The sequence below is a fragment of the Macaca nemestrina genome, chromosome 17, assembly GCF_043159975.1.
Source record: "Macaca nemestrina isolate mMacNem1 chromosome 17, mMacNem.hap1, whole genome shotgun sequence".
Taxonomy (NCBI): Eukaryota; Metazoa; Chordata; class Mammalia; order Primates; family Cercopithecidae; genus Macaca; species Macaca nemestrina.
The window spans coordinates 35192900-35216110 of record NC_092141.1 but is presented as its reverse complement, the minus strand read 5'-3'; the positions used below and the strand labels follow the sequence as shown (position 1 = coordinate 35216110).

General features: G+C 45.7%; 1 protein-coding gene across 2 annotated transcripts in view; it reads left to right on the top strand.

Annotated features, from left to right (window-relative positions):
* The first annotated feature begins 354 nt into the window (after positions 1–354).
* LOC105476509 (PHD finger protein 12) overlaps positions 355–23211 on the top strand; it is a 47339-nt gene continuing 24482 nt past the window's right edge. The window contains exons 1-2 of one of the 2 annotated variants that reach the window (XM_011732481.2): positions 355–984; positions 1634–1815. In XM_011732481.2, coding sequence (XP_011730783.1) covers positions 919–984; positions 1634–1815 — 248 coding nt within the window. In that variant the 5' untranslated portion in view covers positions 355–918. Of the gene's footprint in view, positions 985–1633; positions 1816–9687; positions 9763–23211 lie in introns of those variants that run through there. The other variant, XM_011732490.3, reaches the window with a different exon arrangement.

The following is a 23211-nucleotide window of genomic DNA, read 5'->3' as shown; positions in this document are numbered from 1 at the left end:
CTTGTGAGGGCCTGCGGAAGACAATACGCCTGCGCGGGAGGCTTCTGTGTTACGGAGTGGGAGGGGAGCACTCCCAACACGCCTGCGCAGGACGGAGTCTTCTTAGTTTGCACACAAACACCAATGGATGAAGAGTCCCTGGCTTCCTGCGGCTGCGCCTTGACCCCTACAAGCTTTCCCAAGCGCCTGCGCGAGCCCTCAGGTCCCGCCCTTTTGTCTCAGTGCGCTGGCGCAGGGCAGAAAGGTGGGGCTTCGGTCCTCCAGACGAATGCCAGCGCGGCTGCGCGCTGGGGGGTACTCCCTCACCGCGGCTGCGCGGGAGCCAGGCCGCCGGCTGTCACTGCGGTTGCGCGCGGCGAGCGCCGATCCCGGGGCGCCTGCGCGGGTGGCTTTGCGGGCGCTCGCGGTAAGTTTGCGCCAAGTGCGCGGCAGCCGGGACGCAGACGGCGGCGGCGGCGAGAGGCGGAGCCCGGGGACCACCCCCCATCACCCTCCCCCCAGTCACCTCACGTACCACAACCTCACCTAACCTCTTACCCCCCCCCGTCCGATACCCCCAGCCCCGGGATGGCAGCGTCCGCCAGCCTTCCCGGCCGGACCGGCGGTCGCCAGTGCCGGCTTTAGCCTGTGGGACTAGGCCCTGCCGAGGCCTGACCCCTGGAGCCAGGACCCACTGTGCAGCCAGCAGCCGGGCCGGGACTGAGGGGCTGCTCCCCCCTCGCGGCCCGTCGGGAGGACGCTGTCGTCCCGGGGACTGGGGGCCGGGGGGTGGGGGGGAGCCAGGGCGAGGAAGTCGGGACCCGTGTTGGGAAAAAAGAAGCGGGACCGGGGTCAGGAGCGCCCCCTACCCCCACCTCCCCCCTCCCCCCGGGGTTGGGGGGGCCGGAGCAGAGAGCACCCAGCCCGGGAGGTGGATGAATGTGGGAGAAAATGGAGACCAAGACGATCGTGTACGACTTGGACACATCAGGGGGGCTGATGGAGGTAAGAGTGGCCCTCCTCATCCCCTTCCCCCAGCGCCGGGAGGGAACCTCCGCCCTCCGCCCCACAAAGCCGGTCCTAAACTCGAAGCGCCCAGAGAACCGAGGGAGGGGGATTCTTCCTTACTTAGCCTCTCCCTCCCCTCTTTGCAATTTAGGGGGCTGAGCTCAGCCTCCGAGGACGTTTGCAGCAGTTTCACCTACCCGCCGCCCTCGATTCGCTCTCCCCAGGCGCCAGCCCACTCCATCTCGTTGCACCGGCAGGCCTCCCCACCCCCTTCTTGTTGGCCCCTTTGTGCTTCCCCCAGCACGTCCGGGTACCGGGCTTCGGGCCTCTCCAGAGCCAGGCTTTGGAGTCCCCCACTGTCCATACAAGGAAGTGGCCAAGAAGGGAACCGCGCACCCTCTTCCCATCCCCCTACCCTTGATCCTCCCCATTTGGAAGAAGCTGTTCTCGTTCTTGTGCTGCAGGAACGCGGTTAGGGTGGGCTCTCCCTGGTTCCGGGGGCTGAGAGGTTCTGGGAGCAGCCTGGATGGGAGGAAGAAGGACAAAAGGGGGGAGAGGGGTGGGTGACGGAGAAGCCGCGCCGGGGGGGCAACGGACCGCCCGGGAGCTCCGAGTGTGCACACACGCCGTTTGTATGTGTGTGCAGCAAATCCAAGCTCTGCTGGCCCCCCCCAAGACGGACGAGGCAGAAAAGCGGAGTCGGAAGCCTGAGAAGGAGCCCCGGAGAAGCGGCAGGGCCACCAACCACGACAGCTGTGATAGCTGCAAGGAAGGTGGAGATCTCCTGTGCTGCGACCACTGCCCGGCTGCCTTCCACCTCCAGTGCTGGTAAGGTCCGGGGACCCTTCTCTGCGCATTCCTTCACCCGGCCTGCCCCTGCCTGCCGAAATAACGGGCGCTTGCAGCCGCTAGCTGACTTTCTGCAGCTGCCCGGGCGAGCACCTCCCCGCCCCCAGGTGTCCGCCGGGTTCTGGCAGTTTAGGGGGGAGGAGCAGCGGTGGGTCCGGACCCCGAGGTGGGGGTTGGGAGGAGTGAAGAGAACCCCATATGGGATTGGAAGTCGCTGGGGAGCCGGGACAGAGCCGGCCGGGGACAGCCGGCAGTGGCGGGGGAGGAAGGGGAGGAGCTCCGGGCCCAGTGCCTCTTGCCTGCCCGCGCGCCCGCTGCCCTCGGGGCTCCTGCCCGGCCGGGCTCTCCTTGGGGTGGGTGCGTAGAGCCCTCGGCCACCTGAATTGCAGTGGTCCAGACCCCGGCAACCGGGCGCTTGTGGCTGTAGAAGAAATCATGGAGGGTGTCTCTCGAGTCCGCCTCTTCCTTGCCTCTCTGTTTACAATATGGCGACCTGCCTTTAAATTATATTTTTATTCTCAGCGCCATTTTGGCTGCATATATGATTTGCAAACGTCTCCCGGGGAACGGTGGGGACAGCCCCCGAGTCCTTTCTGCAGAAGCTCCTCAGGGGCCCAGGCTGGGATGTCGCCGCTTTGGTCCCCTTTCTCTACCTCCGCTTGCCCTCTGTTGCCTCTCAGAGCTGCCTTCCTTCCTCCTCCCTCTTCCCTCCTCCCTCCCGGCGCCACTGCCTCTTAGGAAATCGGGCCGGGTTAGACAATTAAAATTGCCCTTGGGCGCCGATTTCATTTCTCCGCTCTGGATCGGCGAGCCCTTCACTGCAAAATTCTTTGCTGCCAGGAGCAGGATTGTGTGCGGTGGCATTGGAAAGGCATTTTTAAGGAACTGAGAGCTGGAAAGCCGTACGCTTTTTTCCCCCTTACTGGACACGAGGGGAGGGGAGAAACCGAACCGAGAGGGAGGGACGTGGGTTGATCGCCCGCTGCGTGATCCTCCTCAGCGGCTCAGCCCAGAACAATCCGGCAAAGAAGAGTTTAAACTCCATCTTCTGCCGGCAGAAATCACCTCTGCCCTCCGCAAAAATCCCACATTTGCGGCAGCAAACCCAGATTTCGTCTTGTTCTACTGGGTCTCGTTCTGTTGTTCTGCAACAGTTGACTGAGGCAGAGGTTTGAGAGAGGAGCCAGTCGGGAGAAGGGAAGAGGGGGCTGTTTCTGTGTTCCCACCAGTTTTTTGATGTTGCCTTTTTTAGCCCTCTGTTTTTGTTTTTGTTTTGTTTTTTTTTATGTGAAATTTCACCGAAGGTCTCTTAACAGTTCCATTCACGTTCCATCGCTCGGTTTGCGGAGTTGTGTCTACTATATATTTGTACTAATTGCAGGTTTGGGAACACTTACTAGACAGATGACTGATACTGAGCAAATTAAGTCTGTGGTCAGAAGTTCTGTAGGAAGCTCCCATTACCATTCCCAAGATACTTTTGCCCAGGAGGGCACCCCATCCCAGCTTGTAAAATTGCAGGGACAAAAATGATTATCCTAGAGGAAGTTTTGCTGCTGACTTTAAAATTTTTATTATGAAGTGACTAAGGATCTGTGGTTTTTAGCCTTTACTTCCTATAAGGTGTAATCCACCTGGAGAAAATATCTCTGGTCACATTTCCTTTGCTGTTCTTAGAAGAAATTTGTGCCTGAATATACGTTGTGTTGCTTACCAGTTATTCCCAGTTGCTTACATTTTTTTTTTAATGTGTTTGTTTGGTATGTATACCAGGACTGAGTTGTAGACTTCTTGATTTAAAACGTGGGCTTACATCCTACCCCTAGGATGAACTTGGTGTTAACCATGATGGTTGACATGCATGTTGAGTGAGAATTTGATAAGCTCATTTATTTGATAAAGCTGCAATTGTTTATTAGAAACTTCAGGCATGGGAAAAGTGTGCTGTCTGGTTTGCCTGCGATTGGGCTTTTAAACTCTAAAACCTAACCACTGAATTTTTTAATTAGGTGAGTCTAAAGTCTTATCAAGTTGTAACAATTAACAGTTTGCACTTTAGATGAAAGGAGAGAGAAGGAGGGACTCTTTAGCCGTTGGTGAGATTCAGACTTGCCTAGACTGTGCATTTCATTGAATTTTATTTTATTTTATTTTTTTGAGACATTGAATAGGAACTAGTAATCAGAGATTTGTGAATAGTAGTAAATGAAGTAGTGCTTGTTTAACATCTCCAATTCTCCCTTTGAAGATGTCGGTACTGAATGTACCATTGACTTATCTGAGTTGTTATCTAAATCACAAAGCATTGTAGATATTGGTGCAAAGGCAGGAAGTCTTTTAAGTAGGAATTCCCTAGACGAATTTCATTTAGTGAGGCTTATCCCACTTTTCTGCGTCTGAAGCCACACTCTTTCCACCAAGAGTCAAGTATTTTATTTTTTTTTTTCTGAGGCAGGAGTCTTCACTTTGTCACCCAGGCTGGAGTGCAGTGGTGCGATCTCGGCTCATTGCAACCTCCACCTCCCAGGTTCAACAGATTCTTCTGCCTCAGCCTCCTGAGTAGCTGGGATTACAGGTGCCTGCCACCATACCCAGCTAATTTTTGTATTTTTAGTAGAGACGGGGTTTCACCACGTTGGCCAGGCTGGAGAGTGAAGTATTTTATTAACTCAACCAGAGTAGTTAGATTAAGTAGTTAATGTCTCAGAACATTTTTATACTTGAATGTGTTTTCATGAATTTGTCCCTGCCGGGTGCAGTGGCTCACGCCTGTAATCCCAGCACTTTGGGAGGCTGAGGTGAGTGGATCACGAGGTCAGGAGTTCGAGACCAGCCTGGCCAACATAGTGAAACCCCATCTCTACAAAAAATACAAAATTAGCCTGGTGTGGTGGCATGAGCCTGTAGTCCCAGCTACTCGGGAGGCTGAGGCAGGAGAATTGCTTGAACCCAGGAGGCGGAGGTTGCAGTGAGCCGAGATCACACCACTGCACTCCAGCCTGGATGACAGAGTGAGACTCCATCTCAGGAAAAAAAAAAAAAATTGTCCTATCACTGCTTACTTGTATCACATGAGGGTAAGGTTATAGTTCCTTTTGCTTCCCTTTTAAATTGACTAAGACTGAATTACTTAGGTAGGTAAGATAATGATAATTTTCCTTATGTACAGAAAGTACAAGAGTAAGGTTGAAGCTGAGTATGGTGGTTCATGCCTGTAATCCCAGCACTTAAAGGGGCCAAGGTGGGAGGATCTCCTGAGGCCAGGAGTTCAAGACCAGTCTGGGCAACATAGCGAGACTCCATTTCTACAAAATTTAAAGAAAAAGTGAAGTTTAAATTTTGCAAATGCTGTAGGTATTAATTGCAGTGCTGCTGTGGTTCTCCATCCAAAGCTTTGTGGGATAAGTCTTTTTTCAGTCTCTAGTATTCCTTGCCAGTCTGCCTCACTGTGAACGGAATCCAGTGCAGTGTTCCAGAAGTGGTTCTAGGCAAACTTTACCTCCTGGGCTTAGTGACATAGCTATAAACCACAGGGGATCTTTCTAAGATAAATAGTAAGGAAATGACTAGTCAAATAAGCTGTTTTAATTGTTCTGTGTTTTCTCAGGAGCTAGTGCTTTGTATGAGGCACATCATCTCTTCCCAGTTAGACTGGGAGCCCTATTTCTGGATTTTCTGTAATGATTCTCTGGGTGAAGGAATTAATTGTCTTGTGCTCAGTACCATGACTTCACCGAAGAATTAAACTTGAAGAACTGATGTCTTTGTTTTTTATTAAGTGATAGTGTAATCACTTTATCCAAGTTTAACTGGTTTATCAGTTATTCAGTGTGATGGTAGGAGTTACTAAACCTGTCCCTAGAGAATTGGAAAGAGATGTGTGTATGGTTTTTTTTGTTTTTGTTTTTGCTTTTTTGAAACTGAGTCTTGCTTTGTTGCCCAGGCTGGAGTGTAGTAGCGCGATCAGCTCACTGCAGTCTCTGCCTCTCAGGCTCAAGCAATTCTCCTTTCTCAACCTCCTGAGCAGCTGGGATTACAGGTGCATGCCACCAGGCCTGGCTAATTTTTTTGTATTTTTGGTAGAGACAGGGTTTCACCATGTTGGTCAGGCTGGTCTCGAACCTCGTGATTTGCCCACCTCGGCTTCCCAAAGAGCTGGGATTACAGGCGTGAGCCACCACACCCGGCCTTGGAAAGAGATATGTTTTTAAGTGTCCCTTGGTGAACCTGACTTCATCATAATTATCATGCCATGAGTTGAGCTTTCTGAAAGTTCTGGTCACTGAACTGATCCCAAAAAATCTGTAAAAAATTAGAATAACCAGTTCAGCTTTAGTTGCCACTGACCCATCTTTCTGTTTGAGATCGGTAGGATTGTTGATTGTTGTCACTGACAGAGTGAATACCATGGGGCATCAGTAATCAGGATGATAAAACTGGCTGGTTTCCTGTGATTGCCTTCTCATGGCATTTTGCTCCAAACAGACTGAGGGACCAAAATCGTCTGATTGAGAAGTGCATCTACCTCAGCAGACCTCAGCATGGTCCCTTCCTGTCAGACAGATTTCTGTAGCATTTGCCTCCGCATGTTATATTTGGAATTGTTGGCCAGCTTTCCTCTCTCTGGTGTTGGCAGCGAGATCCAAAATGAGGTTTTCGAAGAATGAGAGTAAAAAGGTCTCTGTGCACAGGCAAAACTAAGCTCAGCTTGGAGTTTTGCATATTTTCAGTGAGTCGTAACAAAGGTTTCACACATAGAATAGAAAACTGCCTTGCAGAAAATGTTTGATGTTTGAAGTGGGGTTGTTTGTTTGTTTGTTTTTGGAGACAGGGTCTCCAAAGCTTGATCCTAGCTCCCTACAGCCTCAAACTCTGGGCTCAAGTGATCCTCACACCTAAGCCTCCCAAGTAGCTGGGACCACAGGAATGTTCCATCATGCTGGGCTAATTTTTTTAATTTTTTTGTAGAAACAGGGTCTCACTATGCTGCCCAGGCAGGTCAAGAATCCTCTCGCCTTGGCCTCCCAAAGTATTGAGATTACAGGAGTGAGCTGCCATGCCCAACCTGTTTGAACTTTTAAGGAGGTGGTTTTTCTGATTTTCTTGTGTTTAGCTCCTCATTAGAATAATATCAGGCAAGTGATGGATTAAAACACATTAATTTTAACATTATCTTGTCAGTATGTTGTTTTTAATATTGTAAGTGCTTAGAAGCCTGGCACTGCTGAACTGGAGGTGACAACGTCTAGATTCCTTCCCCTCACCCAGCCCCATCAATAGTAAAATGATTCTACAGTAAACAAACCTAATTTGGTTCTATGTTTATTTTATTTATTTATTTGTTTTGCATTTTCTGTGTTGAATTGGAATCTAGGTATGTCGTATTGTCTTTTTTTTTTTTTTTGAGACAGTCTCACTCTGTTGCCCAGGCTAGAGTGCAGTGGCGTGGTCTCAGTTCACTGCAACCTCCGCATTCCCGGTTCAAGTGATTCTCCTGCCTTAGCCTCCTGTGTCATGTTGTCTTAATGGTCCACCTAAATATGGAAGATATAGTAATGTTCAATTTTAACTCAGGTTCAGATGCATGCTTCTTAATGTAGGGCTCAGGGGCTAATTCTTATGAAATGATTGCAAGTCTCAGAAATATTTAAAGTAGAAAAGGAGGTTATACTCTTGAAAGATTACGGTTTTTGTGTAAAGTAAGGCAAGTACTTAGTAGTACTGTTACAGGAAATTTTTCAGTTAAGGCCTGTTCAAAATTAATTACCATACTCAATAAAACGTAGGGTGCAGTTACAGTCTCATCAATCTGCTGCTGTTTCTTAAGGCTCTCAAAGTACTTTATAGATAGCTCCACTAATAATATATTAGGACAGTTTTGGCCTTTGTAAATGACTTGTATGTTTTTAATAGATATAAAGGTTCAAAGGAATATTTAGGTACTGCTTTCATATGAATCTGGAGATGGGATTCATGTTGGTCTGTTGTAAGTTCTTGGTCAAGTACGCCTCCAGGAGTATTTTTGAAAGTTAAATCAGTAATGTTCAATAAATTGTCTAATCTTAATTTAAAAGAAATTCAACTAGTCACTATTAATGTGTTGAATGAAACACTGGTTTTTGTTAACCTGAGTGAAAGTACAAGTGATACCTAAAATTACTTGTGGAGCTCAGTGAATCTTTCCAAGGTTCATCCTGGTTGTAGCATTTATCAATACTTACATAGCTTTTTAATGGCTAAACAATATTCCATTGTATGGATATACATTTTATTTATTAGTTCATTAGTTGATAGACACTTGGGTTGCTTCTGCTTTTTGGTGTTGTAAATAATGTGAACATCTGGGTGCCAGTTTTCTTTGTTGCTGGTTTTGGTTTTGTTTGTTTGTTTTTTGAGACAGAATCTAGCTTCGTTGCCCAGGCTGAAGTGCAGTGGAGTGATCTCAGCTCACTGCAGCCTCCATCTCCCAGGTTCAAGCGATTCTTCTGCCTCAGCCTCCAGGGTAGCTGGGAGTACAGATGTCCGCCACCACACCCGACGAATTTTTGTAATTTTAGTAGAAACGGGGTTTCACCATGTTGGTCAGACTGGTCTCATACTCCTAACCTCAAGTGATCTGCCCGCCTCAGCCTCCCAAAGTGCTGAAATTATAGGTGTGAGCCACCATGCCACGAAGGGTGCAAGTTTTTATGTGCAAGTTTTCATTTCTCTTGGATGTACACCTAGAGGCGGAATTTTTTGGATCTTATGGTAACTCTTAACCTTTTGAGGAACTACCCGTTTTCCAAAGAAGCTGCATTATTTTACTTTCCCACCAGTAGCATAGGAGGGTTCTAGTTTCTCCACTTCCTTGATAACACTTGTTATTTTCTGCCTTCTTGATTAAAGCCATCCTAGTGAACGTGAAGTGGTATCACATTGTAGTTTTGAATCAGATTTCCCTGAAGGCTAGTGATGTTAAACTTTTTTTCATGTGGTTATTGGCCATTTGTATGTTTACTTGGAGATGTCTGTTCAGATTTTTGTCCATTTTTAATTGAGTTGTTCGGTTTTTTAATTGAGTTGTGAGAGTTCTTTATATGTTGTAAATATAAGTTCCTTGTCACATATATGATTTTCAAGTATTCTTCCATTTTGTGGGTTGTCTTTACACTTCTCCCATCTTTTTATTTATTTTAGTATTATTTTTTTAATTAATTAATTAATTTTTTTTTTTTTTGAGACAGAGTCTTCTTCTGTCGCCCAGGCTGGAGTAACAGTGGTGTGATCTCAGCTCACTGCAACCTTCACCTCCCAGGTTCAAGCAGTTCTCCTGCCTCAGCCTCCTGAGTAACTGGGATTACAGGCGCCCGCCACCACGCCTAGCTAATTTTTGTATCTTTAGTAGAGACGGGGTTTCACCATGTTGGTCAGGCTGATCTCAAACTCCTGACCTCATGATCTGCCCGCCTCGGCCTCACAAAGTGCTGGGATTACAGGTGTGAGCCACCACACCCGGCCTGTTTATTTATTTTTAGAGGCAGTCTTGCTGTGTCTCCCAGGCTGGAGGGCAGTGGCACAGTCATAACTCACAGTAACCTCCAACTCCTAGGCTCAAGCAATCCTCCCCCCTCAGCCTCCTGAGTAACTGGGACTACAGGCATTTGCCACTACACCCGGCTAATTTTTTTTCTTTTTTTGTAGAGATAGGGTCTCACTGTGTTACCCAGGCTGTTCTCAAACTCCTGTCCTGGCTTCAACTGATCCTCCTGCCTCAGCCTCTATTTTTTATTTTTGAATCTTAACCTAACAAAAGATGGTTGATTTAAGCACATTTTAATATCTATGCCTATATTATCTCTGTAATGTCAGTAAATGAAGAATTTCTTCTGTGAGCTCCAGTCAGGATGGTACATCCCAGTGAAGAGAACCTTACGATGTGATTTGGTATGTTGTTGTTTCAACTTTTCTGGATGTCCCTTCCTAGCAAAGAAGTCTAAAGCTGTATTGTTGCCTTAGAGGAAGTACAAAAAATCCACCATCTTTCTTTAGATAGGATGCTCACCTGTCACCCACTAGCCACAACAGAAAATTTCTGTGTTTGAGCACTTCTCATACTTGGAGGACCCTAGTTTAAGAAAGAAGATTTTGGCTGGGGGCAGTGGCTCACGCCTGTAATCCCAGCACTTTGGGGAGCCGAGGCGGGTGGATCACTTGAGGTCAGGAGTTCAAGACCAGCCTGACCAACACGGTAAAACCCTGTCTCTACTAAAAATACAAAATTAGAGGCTGGGCGCAGTGGCTCATGCCTGTAATCCCAGCACTAGGAGGCCGAGGCGGGCAGATCACGAGGTCAGGAGATTGAGACCATCCTGGCTAACACAGTGAAACTCGTCTCTACTAAAAATACAAAAAATTAGCCGGGCACGGTGGCGGGTGCCTATAGTCGCAGCCACTTGGGAGACTGAGGTAGGAGAATGGCGTGAACCCAGGAGGAGGAGCTTGCATTGAGCCAAGATCACGCCACTGCACTGCAGCCTGGGCGACAGAGCAAGACTCCGTCTCAAAAAAAAAAAAATTAGCCAGGCGTGGTGATGCACGCCTCATAGTCCCAGCTACTCGGGAGGCTGAGGCAGAAGAATCACTTGAACCCAGGAGGTGGAGGTTGCAGTGAGCCAAGATCACGCCATTGCACTCCAGCCTGGGCAACAAGAGCAAAACTCCATCTCAAAGGAAAAAAAAAAAGAGAGATTTTAATTGTCTCAGTTTTATTGGTTGTGGTGGAAATAATTTCAGGTCAATTAAACTGTGCTGTCTTTTGAGTCCAATTAACAAGAACAAAAAGTTGTTTGTGTATTGCAGCAAACTCACCTGTTTATTTGTATCTTTATGTAAGCCCAGATAACAGTAAATAGAGAGTGCAGAGAATATTTACCTGACAGTTTTATATGGATCATAAAAAGAAACCATCTGCTTTGATCCTCCCAAGAGGATTTTTGCTACCTAAAAATGCAGATGTCCTGCTTCTTGAACAGAAATGGGTGCATCTTTTCTCCCACAAGTGAAAAGTAATAGAAAATATATTAATACTCTTGGCTTTTGATAATGGGTAAACATACTGAAATCCATCTCTCAACTTTCTTGTCCCAACCCCAACACAGAGACAATTCCTTGAGTATACAGTTAAGTAGGCCACCCTGGTAAAAGATTATGTTTGGGTTTATGGTAGCCCTTGTACATTAATGCAGCGCAGGCTCCTGGAAATGCATTCAAGTTTTAAGATGCCAGCATTTTAAGTCACCAGAACAGAAAAAAAAAAGCCTGTTTTCCCCCCTCCACTGGGCTCCTCCTTTGACTTAGAGGCTCCAGGGAGTACAACATGGCCAGCGCATTGCCATTCAATGAGTGACACTTAGAAGAGAACCTCTGCATAATGCGTGCCTCCCAAGAGAACACAGGACAGGAGTACGGCTGTCCCCCTGCCAGTTTCCTGAAAGAGGAGGACATTGTATTCAGTGCAAGTCCTAGACCAAATTTCAGAAAGGCACTTTGGTATTGCAAATTTGTCACCGTGCCCAGGACGCATGCACAGGTCACTAGCTGACTGCTTTTCCCATGACTTGAGAGCAGTTAAGAAGAATGAGAATGTGATTCCTTTTTCTGCCTGCCATTTCCAGATATCAAAATCTTCATCCTTTAAGCCTAAGGTTATTCCTAAATCTAAGTCGTCTCAGCAAATAAGAACAAAGATGAGGTTTTAGCACATTATGTATGAGGCAAAAGCTGAGGTGTACAATAGACACTAATAAAAGGAGGAATACATGAGTTGACCCATCAGCAAGAAGGAACTTGACTACTACATAGAGCTGTTGTGGAATTCACAATAAGTAAATTACAAGTGCACCTTGCAGGTTGATGCCATTTTCAAAGTAATGAAAAACTCGACTTGTTCACTCCAAGAGTGAGTCCCTTTTGCTCTGCTGCCTACTTTCCCTTTTGCTGTAATCATACTACATAAATGCTCACTAAACTACTTGAAAGCCGGAGGCTGACCCATTTCCTCTTCTCACTGCTGTGTAATTCCTGGTGGTATTACAGATGAGAGATATGCAAAGGTAAACACTAGTTGGGGAACAAAAATGATATCTGGGTTATTCCAAGTGGATGATACCTTTGTTAACACGAACACAAGGTAGAATTTCTTTTCCCCTAATTACATTTGCTTTCTTTTAAGTTAATCACTTTGGTGTTTAATTTGTACCTCTCCCCTGTTTTCTGACAAATTGTAAAGGATATCTCCCAGGAAATGTTTCTCAGTCTTGACAGGACAAAAGACATATAGAGTAACAGCAGGGCAGGGAGAAACTCCGTGCCTGAATGTAGCGTCAGTCTTTCCCACTGATCTGGGCTCTCTGCGTGAGGCTCTTTTTGAAATAAGCTTGAGTGAGCAAAAGAGGACTCTGCAGGGTTTGAATTTAACCGTAGCCCAAAGACATCACTTTACCTCCAAGCTAGGCAGGGATAAGAGAACCTCTCAGAATTACTAGCAAGCTTGAGGTCCAGGTGGACCCCTGTTTGTGGCAGCACAAGCACCTTTTTTACTCAGTTATGATCCTCAGAGGGATGTTGAATATTATTTTTCTCCTGTCTGCATTTGTGCAGAGAACAGAGCAGAGAAACTAATGAAATGCACAGAGCTTCAAGTGAGTTTAAAGAAGCCTCTGCATTATGAAATCAGGCAATGGTAACCTACTCTTGCTTTTCTTTCCACTACCCCTAGGCTCCTGTGATGAGCTGAGTGCTTGTTAATTCCCATGTTCACTAAACCATCATAGTTCTGCTGATTCTCAGTTTTAGAGGAAAACTCTACAGTGAACTTTTTCAATTAACAGTCATCAATTACTAGTCAGAATATATTATAATTGTGAAAATTGTATTCCATTAATCTCATTAAATGTGTCTAAACCTGTAACTTGTCATAGTTCTATACATAGGTTGGCTATATTTAACTTTCCTTGATCTTATTTGCCATTTTTTGCCAAAGTATCATCTAAAATGTAGGGAGAGTTGTCAGTAATTTTGACTTTTTAATAAATATTACTTTGCTTTGTCATTTTTGTTTTGCTGTATCCCTCCTTTGTGGTCCTTGTGGTTTTGCCTGGCATGGGTGACACTTAGCCATTTTAACTTAGCGAACTGTCATACCAAAGGAAATGCCTAATTCTATGATATCAGACATCTGACTGCGGGCTACAGTTTGTTGGTGTTGAAGTAAGCTGTATGTTAAGAAAAGTATCTCCATTTTATTTGTTATAGCATGTCCAAGGTTTATATGCTTGCTGCCTTTCTTTGAGGGCTTTCCTCAGATCTCACCATTTGTGTGTAAACATGCAGAACTTTAGGGTGATCATTCTTTGGTTAGGGACCATCTGAAAGAAAATTGGACCAAAGGGGAAAATCATGGCTCTGGAGAAGCACGTTCAACTCATAAATAGCTCACTGGTGGGTATAACTGGAAGGCTTTGGAAGCCCAAGTCAATACTGAGCTGTGGCATCAAACTACGGCAGCACAGTTTGACAGCATGCCCAGGAGATTACTTCAGTCCTGTAGGGTGGGGAGCTTTGATGTTTATGAGTAGAAGTCGGGGATGGGAGAGGGTAAGGGTAAAAGAAGGCGGGTATAATCCCTATGCTGGCATAGCCCAAGTAATATTCTCCCTCTTTCCTGTTTTTATTGACCCTGTCAGGGGAGAGTAAATTAAGCAGAAGTCCCTCCTTAGGAAAAAACAACTAGGTCTTAAGTAGAAACCTGCTCTGAGGCCAGGTGCGGTGGCTCATGCCTGTAATCCCAGCACTTTGGGAGGCTGAGGTGGACGGATCACGAGGTCAGGAGTTCAAGACCAGCCTGACCAACATGGTGAATCCCCATCTTTACTAAAAATACAAAAATTAGCCGGGTGTGGTGGCGCGCATCTGTAATCCCAGCTGCTAGGAGGCTGAGGCAGGAGAATCACTTGAACCGGGAGGCGGAGATTGCAGTAAGCTGAGATCGTGCCGCTGCACTCCAACCTGGGTGACAGAGCGAGACTCCATCTCAAAAAAAAAAGAAAGAAAGAAAGAAAGAAAGAAACCTGCTATCTTGATTTTGTTGAGTTTTAAATACATTGTTAGTATTTTTTGTTTTCTGAGCCTTTATAGAATTTTAAGTCCTATATATATAAACAGTAAACTGGCCCAGATTCCTGAGCTGTGTCTGCAAGAAGTGTGTCACCTGGCTATTTCCTTTTTCTTGATAGTCTGCTAAAATTTGGCAATAGAATAGTACCCGGTTTTCCATACCTCTGAGACTCTTCCAGAACACAGAGTTGACAGTTTGTTGGTTCTTCCTTCCAATGGAATGTTCCCAAGAGTGTTAGAAAATTACTGTTGAGGCCAGAATTTTGTCCCTTTTCCAAAACAGGTGGGCTCTAGTATCTATCATGAGGTGAATGAATGAAGCCCGTTTTTAAAATGTTTGCACCCCAGCCCATCTTTCTTTGTAGAGAAGCCAGAATTGCAAGAATAGCCAAACCAGGCTAGTGATAGATCAGGCCTTTGGCACTGAGGCTCAGATTGTAGAAAAGTTAGCAGAGGTAAACAACTGGTATAAATGTTAGTGCTCTACTCTCCCTCCTTCGTTTTTTCCCTGTACTAACTAATAACACTCGTATCCAGGTGTCCTTTACTGGGAAGATGCCACCAGCCAGCTCTACATAGAAGGCGATAAAACTTGGGGGCACAGTCAGCCAGTTTAAAAGGATTGTTTGCCTGTGGAAGTGACGCAACTAGCTAAGTTTCTCAATGGGGCATTTGTAATGGCCTGGCACTTCATCGGTTTCCTGGTTAACACTCTCACTAAGGCTTTGCATGAAAAAACCAGCAGTCCTTGTACCTTTTTATGTACTTTGTGGCATTAGTGGTATTTGAGTCAGTAGCCAGGATGAAGGAGGATAAGGGATTAAGGTTGAGGGACTGTATGAATTTTCTCCATCTCTTTAATATCCTTCAATATAGCTATCTTCCTGCAAAAGACAGGCCATACTTGAAGAGAAAAGCTGATGCCCACACAAGTGTCCAGAGGAAGCTTGCTATTTCTGCTGACATTTAAATTTCATTAAATGTTCCCTCAAAACATACACTTTAAAATTTGGGTGTATTAATGCAACTTTTAATTTAAATTAAACTTTACCCAGCACCACTTAGCTTTTCCAGGACATAAGTTTGTTTTCATTTTTAAAAGGCTGGTTCCCTGTGCTCATGGGTCCCTATATAGAGCAAGATGGCTGCTAGGAGGCTGAGGCATGATTGTGGTCCTTTCAGTGATCACCTTCACTCCCCATTTTGGCTAGTACCGACACATTTTCTGAACTGGCTGAGGGCCGCAGGGCCAGTCTGAGGGAGAATAGGCTTGTTCTGAGCACGTATTATGTTTTGCAGTTTGTCTTTCACAGTGCCACTAAATATAATTGCAGGATTTTTATCTGGTAGTGGTCCTCAGATGGATGGATGAGCCCCGTGAATGGTGAAATTAAAAATCAAAACTGCTCAGTCCTGTTGTTTGTTGGCTGAACACCTCTTCCCCTACCAAAAAAAGGGTGGGGAGGCATACAGATGATGGTAGGGGCAGTGAACTGCCTTTTAGTCTTTCTTAGTCCAACTGATGTTTTATTTCAACTGAAACCGCCATAGATGGCTAGAGAGCTTCTGATTCCTGAAGAATTACAGGTTCTGACAAGAAGGACCCTACCAGTTCATGTGACTGACCTCTTTTGGAAGAGAACCCGCTTAGTAGGCTGTTGGTATATTGTATATGGATATGCTATTTACATAGTGTTCCTGTTAAGTATTTGTATTAAGTAGAATTATTTTGTTAATCCAGAAAGAGAAAATGGAGTGTGCTGTTTCTTAAATATTTTTCGTCTACTTGCTTTCTTTTGGACTAAGATATACACCAAAGCTTTTAATTTGGTTAAGTGAGATTTTCACATGTCTCAGACTGCCTTTGGCTCAAGTGTTAAAATGTCAGTGTCACTTAGGTGGGTGGACAGCTACAAGCAACACATCAGTAACCTCATATAGATTTAAAAAAAAAAAAAAAAAAGTCCAGAGCCCAATACCATTTTTATCTACATGTTGTGACACCAAAAAAAAGGTCTCTAAAATAAAAGGCAGTCTTTTTGCTTCCCGATCGCTTTCTCTCCCTCTACCTCTCGCCTCTTCCCTTTGTTCTCTTATTCCCCCATCCCCCCCTCCCCTCCATTTCCAGATTGAGAAGCTGCTTGTGCTGGATGGATAATTAACGTGGTGCTGTGGAGCAACAGGTCCCACTGGTAGCGACTAAATCTGAAGTAAATGTTAATGTCGTGCAGGTTCACGTGTATTAATAGGCAAGGGAGGTGAGTGAGGTTAGACTCAGATCAACCACATTGGTATATGGCTTGAAATAGATCCTCTTAATTAGAGAGCCAAGAACCATGACAACTACCAACATCTTCCACTTGCAGTGTTGAGCTGCAGCCTTATTAGTGAATGCAAGGCATTCTAAATTAAAACTGGACTTTATCCTTGGGCTAACAGTTGGGATCATCAGGCTCTGGGCTTTGATTTGAATCTTTGAAACAGAGGTCTGTCAGTACAGGCATTACAGTTAGCTGAGGGATGTGTGTTTGTGGTTTTCTCCTTGATGACTCCAGAAATAGACTGATCTAGATACCCTCCTCAGCATTAGAGATGGGCCATTTGGATTTGTTTATGGAAGTCTAGGTATGTTGGAGTCATGCTGCAGAGGTTGGCTTTAGGAATTGGTTTGTGTGTAAATATTACTCGTAACACTTTGTAGGCCCTCTAGGCCTCACGGAGAGCCACACCAAACTGAGAAACATATCCTCCAATTGAATGTACAGTCTGAAGATTCAGGGCTTTATTGTTATGAACAGCTTTATAACTAACAACATGTCTTTAAGATCAGGTAGTGGTTAAAATAGTGAGCTGGGGCCAGGAGTGGTGGCTCACACCTGTAATCCCAACACTTTGGGAGGCCAAGGAGGGCGGATCACTTGAGGTCAGGAGTTCAAGACCAGCCTGGCCAACATGGTGAAACCCCATCTCTACTAAAAATACAAAAATTAGCCCAGTGTGGTGGTGCATGCCTGTAATCCCAGCTACTCAGGAGGCTGAGGCACAACAATCTCTTGAACCCGGGAGGCAGAGGCTACAGTGCACTGAGATCACACCACTGCACTGCAGCCTGGTTGACAAAGCGAGGCTCCATCTCAAAATAAAATAAATAAAATAGTGAGTTGTAAAAGCAATGAACAGTCGCTTTCTGGCCAGGAATTGTAGACCAGGGCCTTTTAACAAATGATCTGGAAGGAAACTTATCAACAGCAGTGAAGATGGAAAGATATTCTGCAAGAGCTCTGTCTTCAGAGGGCACTGTCATTTCTGCCTATGGAAAAGAATGCCTGTCTCATAGCAATGCAGGCTGTGCTCCTTTGAAGCCAGAAAATAAAGTAGAGGTCCTTGACCTGTTGGCTAAAAAGCTTCCAAGACAAGCCAGCTCTGGTACAGAAGACAGCTATTCCAGGGCTCACCATCCCAAGTACTCAGATAATTCTCAGAAGGAATCGAAAGGTTGAAACACACTGGGTGCAGTGGCTCACACCTGTAATCCCAGCACTTTGGAAGGAAGAGGCGGGTAGATCACCTTAGGTCAGGAGTCTGAGACCAGCCTGACCAAGATAGTGAAATCCTGTCTCTACTAAAAATATAAAAATTAGCTGGGCATGGTGGCAGATGCCTGTAATCCCAGCTACTCCAAAGGAGAATTGCTTGAACCTGGGAGGCGGAGGTTGCAGTGAGCAGAGATCGCACCATTGCACTCCAGCCTGGACAACAGAGCAAGACTCCATCTCCAAAAAAAAAAAAAAAGAAGGAAGGAAGGAAGAAAAGAAAGGTTCAAACACTATTGTGCTCTAGACAGACTTAAAAATTCATTTTCAGGAGAAATGTCCCCACTCCTAGAACCTTCCTTTTATCAGGTATTTTATCAAAATGCAGAAATATACCAGCTTCTGAAACTATGGCTTCCTCCTGAACTCCTCACTGTCCTTAACTTCACTGTCTTTAAAGGCTCACTGGCTGAATTAGCATTTGTTAAATAGCTCTGAATTATGAAAAGAGTAGGAAAAAGCCCATTGTCACCTTCAGGGACCAAATGTCCAAACTTTGGGGCTCTTTGTTGATTCTGGCATCTGTAAGCAATTGAGTTTTATGTAGGTCTTTATGGTAAGAATCAGTTTGTAGTTGATTATATATGGTCTCATTCCTGCAGGTCCTTTTCACCTTGTCTCCAGCCCATGATCCCTAAAATCAAGAACCATGTCTGAAATACCAGCACGTAGCACATTGCCTAGCCTAAAATAAACATCCAATAATGTTTGAGTGGATGGATGACTTTGATCCTCTCTCCCCAAGGCTATTTTTTTTTTTGAGGCAGGGTCTTGCTCTGAAGCCCAGGTTGGGGTACAGTGGTGTGGACACGGCTCACTTCAGTTTTGCCCTCCTGGACTCAAGTGATCCTCCTGCCTGAGCCTCCCAAGTAGCTGGGACTGCAGATGCATGCCACCACACGAGCTCATTTTTGTATTTTTTGTAGAAATGGGGTCTCACCAACTTAGCCTGGCCTCTAACTCCTGGGGTCAAGCAATCCTCCCACCTTAGCCTCCCAAAGTGCTGGGATTACAGGTATGAGCCACAGCCTGGCCTAGGCTACTTTTTTGATGGGGTAGATGATAATTTGTTTGCTTTGCATTCATTTTTCAGTGTGGTACCTAGTACACTGATGAGAAAGTCATGGGTACTCAATAAATACTGACTGATGCAGAAGGAAATTTTCAGCCTTGAGGTTAAGGAGGGTACCCTCATGGATATTTCACTGTGTACCCCAGAAATAAGAAAACTACTAAAGGTTCTTAAAAAACAACTTGGGCTCTGTAGCGTATCCCGAGAGTGAACCATATACAAAACAACAACAACAAAAATAGCTTAGGCTCAAGATTTCAAAGAGCCAGGAACTTTGATTTGGGTTCCAACTCTGCTACTTAGTGGCCTTAGATTAGTCAGTTTCCTCACCTGTAAGATGGAAATAAGAATTATCTCAGAGTGTGGTAGTGAAGATCAAATAAGAACATCTGTTAAACTACTTTGTGAACCGTAATACCTAGATGTCAATGAAATTATCACTATGCTATTTCTAGGCTTTAGGTTAAGAAACACATTGATGTCTTTACAAAAGCAGCATCGGCTCATTATAGTGTTATAATGTATAGCTGAGCAGCTGAAACTCTGGTAATCTCAGTATTACGTGACTTTTAACTTTAAATGATTTTTTTTAATAAAGGATGACCCCCAGCACCCTGCCTTCATTGATACATGAGAATGAGAGGGAGCGAGGGCAGAGTCTTTTTTTCTTGACAAGCATATCATGATTTAATGACTCTGGTGTGCATGTAATTGTTTCAGAGTTGCACACTAGGCTTATGGGAATACCATTCTTTCAAGGAAGGAGGGGTTTTGGTTTTTGTTTTTGTTTTAGGAAGAGCCTCGCTCTGTCACCCAGGCTAGAGTACACTGGATGCGGTCTGGGCTCACTTCAACCTCCACCTCCTGGGCTCAGTCAATTCTCTTGCCTCCATAGCTGGGACTACAAGTGTACGCCACTACACCCAGCCAAATTTTGTATTTTTAGTAAAGATGGGGTTTTGCCATGTTAGCCAGGCTGGTCTCGAACTCCTGACCTCAAGTGATCCACCCACCTTGGCCTCCCAAAGTGCTTCGATTACAGGCATGAGCCACCACACCCAGCTGCAGAAGGAGTTTTGAGATGGGCAGCTGAGGTGGGGAGTCCTCAGAGTAAGTACATGAGTACCATGAGGCTGCAGAATCTCCTTACTCCCTGGAATCCTTTCCCTGTCATCAGTATTTCTGATATGGAGCAAAACAGCCTCTTTCAGACTTGGTTCCTGAGCTTACCCCAATGACAGTGTCTTTCCTGGAACCGTTTTATGAATCCCTTTCCTCTAAAAAATTTGCGTTGAGCCGGGCGCAGTGGCTCACACATGTAATCCCAGCACTTTGGAAGGCAGAGGCAAATGGATCGTTTGAGACCAGGAGTTCAAGACCCAGTCTTCGGCAACTTAGTGAAACCCTATCTCTACAAAACACAAAACTTGGCCCAACGTAGTGGTATGCACCTGTGGTCCCAGCTACTCAGGAGACTGAGGTGGGAGAACTGCTTGAGCCTAGTGGGTCGGGGCTTCAGTGAGCCAAAATTGCCCCACTGCACTCCAGCCTGGGTGACACAATGAGACCCTGCCTCAAAAAAGAGAAAGAAGTTTGAATTGAAAAGCTGCTTTCTAAATAGCTTGAAGGGAATTAATTGCTTGGAGCAGAGAGGAAACATGGTCATGAGAAAGCTTTATGATGGGTGATTCCTGTGTTCCAGCTGTGCCCATGATGATCATTTTCTAAGATCTTTCTTTCCTATCCATCTAATCTTAGATATTACTGCCTTCTCCCAATATACCATCTTTTCCAATTTGTTATTTCAAGATGTGTGTTCTGTCCCTAAGAAAGCAGCAAATCTTGGCTGGGCCAAGTGTTTCATGCCTGTAATCCCAGCACTTTGGGAGGCCGAGGCAGGCAAGATCATTTGAGGTCAGGAGTTCGAGACCAGCCTGGCCAACATGGTGAACCCCCATCTCTACTGAAAAAGCAAAAATTAGCTGGACGTGGTGGCGGGCACCTGTAATCCCAGCTACTCGAGAGGCTGAGGCAGTAGGACCGCTTGAACCCAGGAGGCAGGGGTTGCAGTGAGCTGAGATCACGCCACTGAACTCCATCCAGCCTGGGTGATACAGCGAGACTACATCTCAAAAAAAAAAAAAAAAAAAAAAGCAAATCTTAAGAAGTGATAGCCTTGGCCAGGCGCAGTGGCTCACGCCTTAATCCCAGTACTTTGGGAGGCCAAGGCAGGTGGATCACCTGAGATCAGGAGTTCGAGACCAGCCTGGCCAACATGGTGAAACCCCATCTCTAAAAAAAAAAAAAAAAAAAAAAAAATTAGCTGGACATGGTGGCGGGCACCTGTAATCCCAGCTACTCAGGAGGCTGAGGCAGGAGAATCGCTTGAACCCAGGAGGCAGGGGTTGCAGTGAGCCGAGATCACACCACTAAACTCCATCCAGCCTGGGTGATACAGTGAGTCTACATCTCAAAAAAAAAAAAAAAAAGCAAATCTTAGGAAGTGATGACCTTGGCCAGGTGCAGTGGCTCATACCTGTAATCCCACTACTTTGGGAGGCCGAGGTGGGCGGATCACTTGAGGTTAGGAGGTGAAGACCAGCCTGGCCAATACGGGAAAACCCCATCTCTACTGAAAATATAAAAATTAGCCGGGCGTGGCACGGTGGCTCACACCTGTAATCCCAGCACTTTAGGAGGCCCAGGCGGGCAGATCACAAGGTCAGGAGATCAAGACCATCCTGGCTGACATAGTAAAATCCCATCTCTACTAAAAATAAAAATAAATAAATAAATAAAATTATCCGGGCGTGGTGGCGGGCGCCTGTAATCCCAGCTACTTGGGAGGCTGAGGCTGGAGAATGGTGTGAACCTGGGAGGCGGAGCTTGCTATGAGCTGAGATCGCGCCACTGCACTCTTGCCTGGGTGACAGAGCAAGACTTCATCTCAAAAAGAAAAAATTTTTGGAAGGATGGTCTCAGTCTTTTAAATGTTTTGTCTTCATCTGGGAGACAATGCTTGGGTTTCCCTGGACTACTCCCTAAATTCATAGCCCCTATCCATACTTTAGGGCAGACTTAACAAAAGGAGCCTATGGTCATTATCTAGAATTCTGAGAAATGTGTGGTTTTCTTTGTTTTTTGTTGTTATTTTTGAGACAGGGTCTCACTCCATTGCCCAAGCTGGAGTGCAGTGGCACGATCACAGCTCACTGTAGCCTCTACCTCCCAGGCTCAGGTGATCCTCCCACCTCAGCCTCACAAGTAGCTGGGGCTGGAGGCGCATGCTACCTCACCTGGCTAATTTTTTGTATTTTTAGTAGAGGCGGGGTTTCACCATGTCACCCGGCCAGAGGTGTGTTCTTAAACTTGGTAACTCTAAAAGTGATCCTTTAGAAACCAGCAAGATATGCCCAGGCGTGGTGGCTCATGCCTGTAATCCCAGCACTTTGGGAGGCCGAGGCGGGCAGATCACGTGAGGTCAGGAGTTCGAGACCAGCCTGACTAACATAGAGAAACCCCATCTCTACTAAAAATACAAAATTAACCAGGCGTGGTGGTGCATGCCTGTAATCGGGAAGCTGAGGCAGGGGAAGCACTTGAACCTGCGGTGAGCCAAGATCGCGCCATTGCACTCCAGCTTGGGAAACAAGAGCGAAACTCCGTCTCAAAAAAAGGAAAAAAGAAAATAAACCAGCAAGATGCTACTTCTGAGAGCCTCTTAATACAAGTTTTAAGCATTTTACCCCTGTGTTAAGATAAACGAGATTAAAAATCAAATTGTTTAAAGAAGATTAAAATGAGTAGAGGTGGGATGGTTCAATAAGTTCAGGTTTGCCAGTATGGACTTGGACTCCTGTTTCATCTCATTGGTTGGTAACTTAGAAAACATAAGTAATTTCGGCCGGGCGCGGTGGCTCAAGCCTGTAATCCCAGCACTTTGGGAGGCCGAGACGGGCGGATCACGAGGTCAGGAGATCGAGACCATCCTGGCTGACACGGTGAAACCCCGTCTCTACTTTAAAAAATACAAAAAACTAGCCGGGCGAGGTGGCGGCGCCTGTAGTCCCAGCTACTCGGGAGGCTGAGGCAGGAGAATGGCGTGAACCCGGGAGGCGGAGCTTGCAGTGAGCTGAGATCCGGCCACTGCACTCCAGCCTGGGCAGCAGAGCGAGACTCCGTCTCAAAAAAAAAAAAAAAAAAAGAAAACATAAGTAATTTCATGTGTGACTTAACCAACAAAACAGATGCCTGCCCAGTTGCATTACCTTGCTTCATAGCTTTGAAGGATTACACTCACTTCCTAGAAGCCCATTCTTTAGTGTTCCCCAGTCTTTAAAGCTTTATTGAGTACCTACTACATGCCAGGCATTGTACAGGGTGTGGGAGTACAAAGGCAAATGAGGCATGGAGAAGGGGATTCAGACATGTAATAGTTTGAATACAGCGTGGTGCAGAAGTACTCTGGCGAACCAGAGACTTTCAGAGAAAGCTTTCTGGAAAGAATACCTGACTTGAGTCTCAAAAGATAAAGAGTTTACCAGGTGAAGCAGC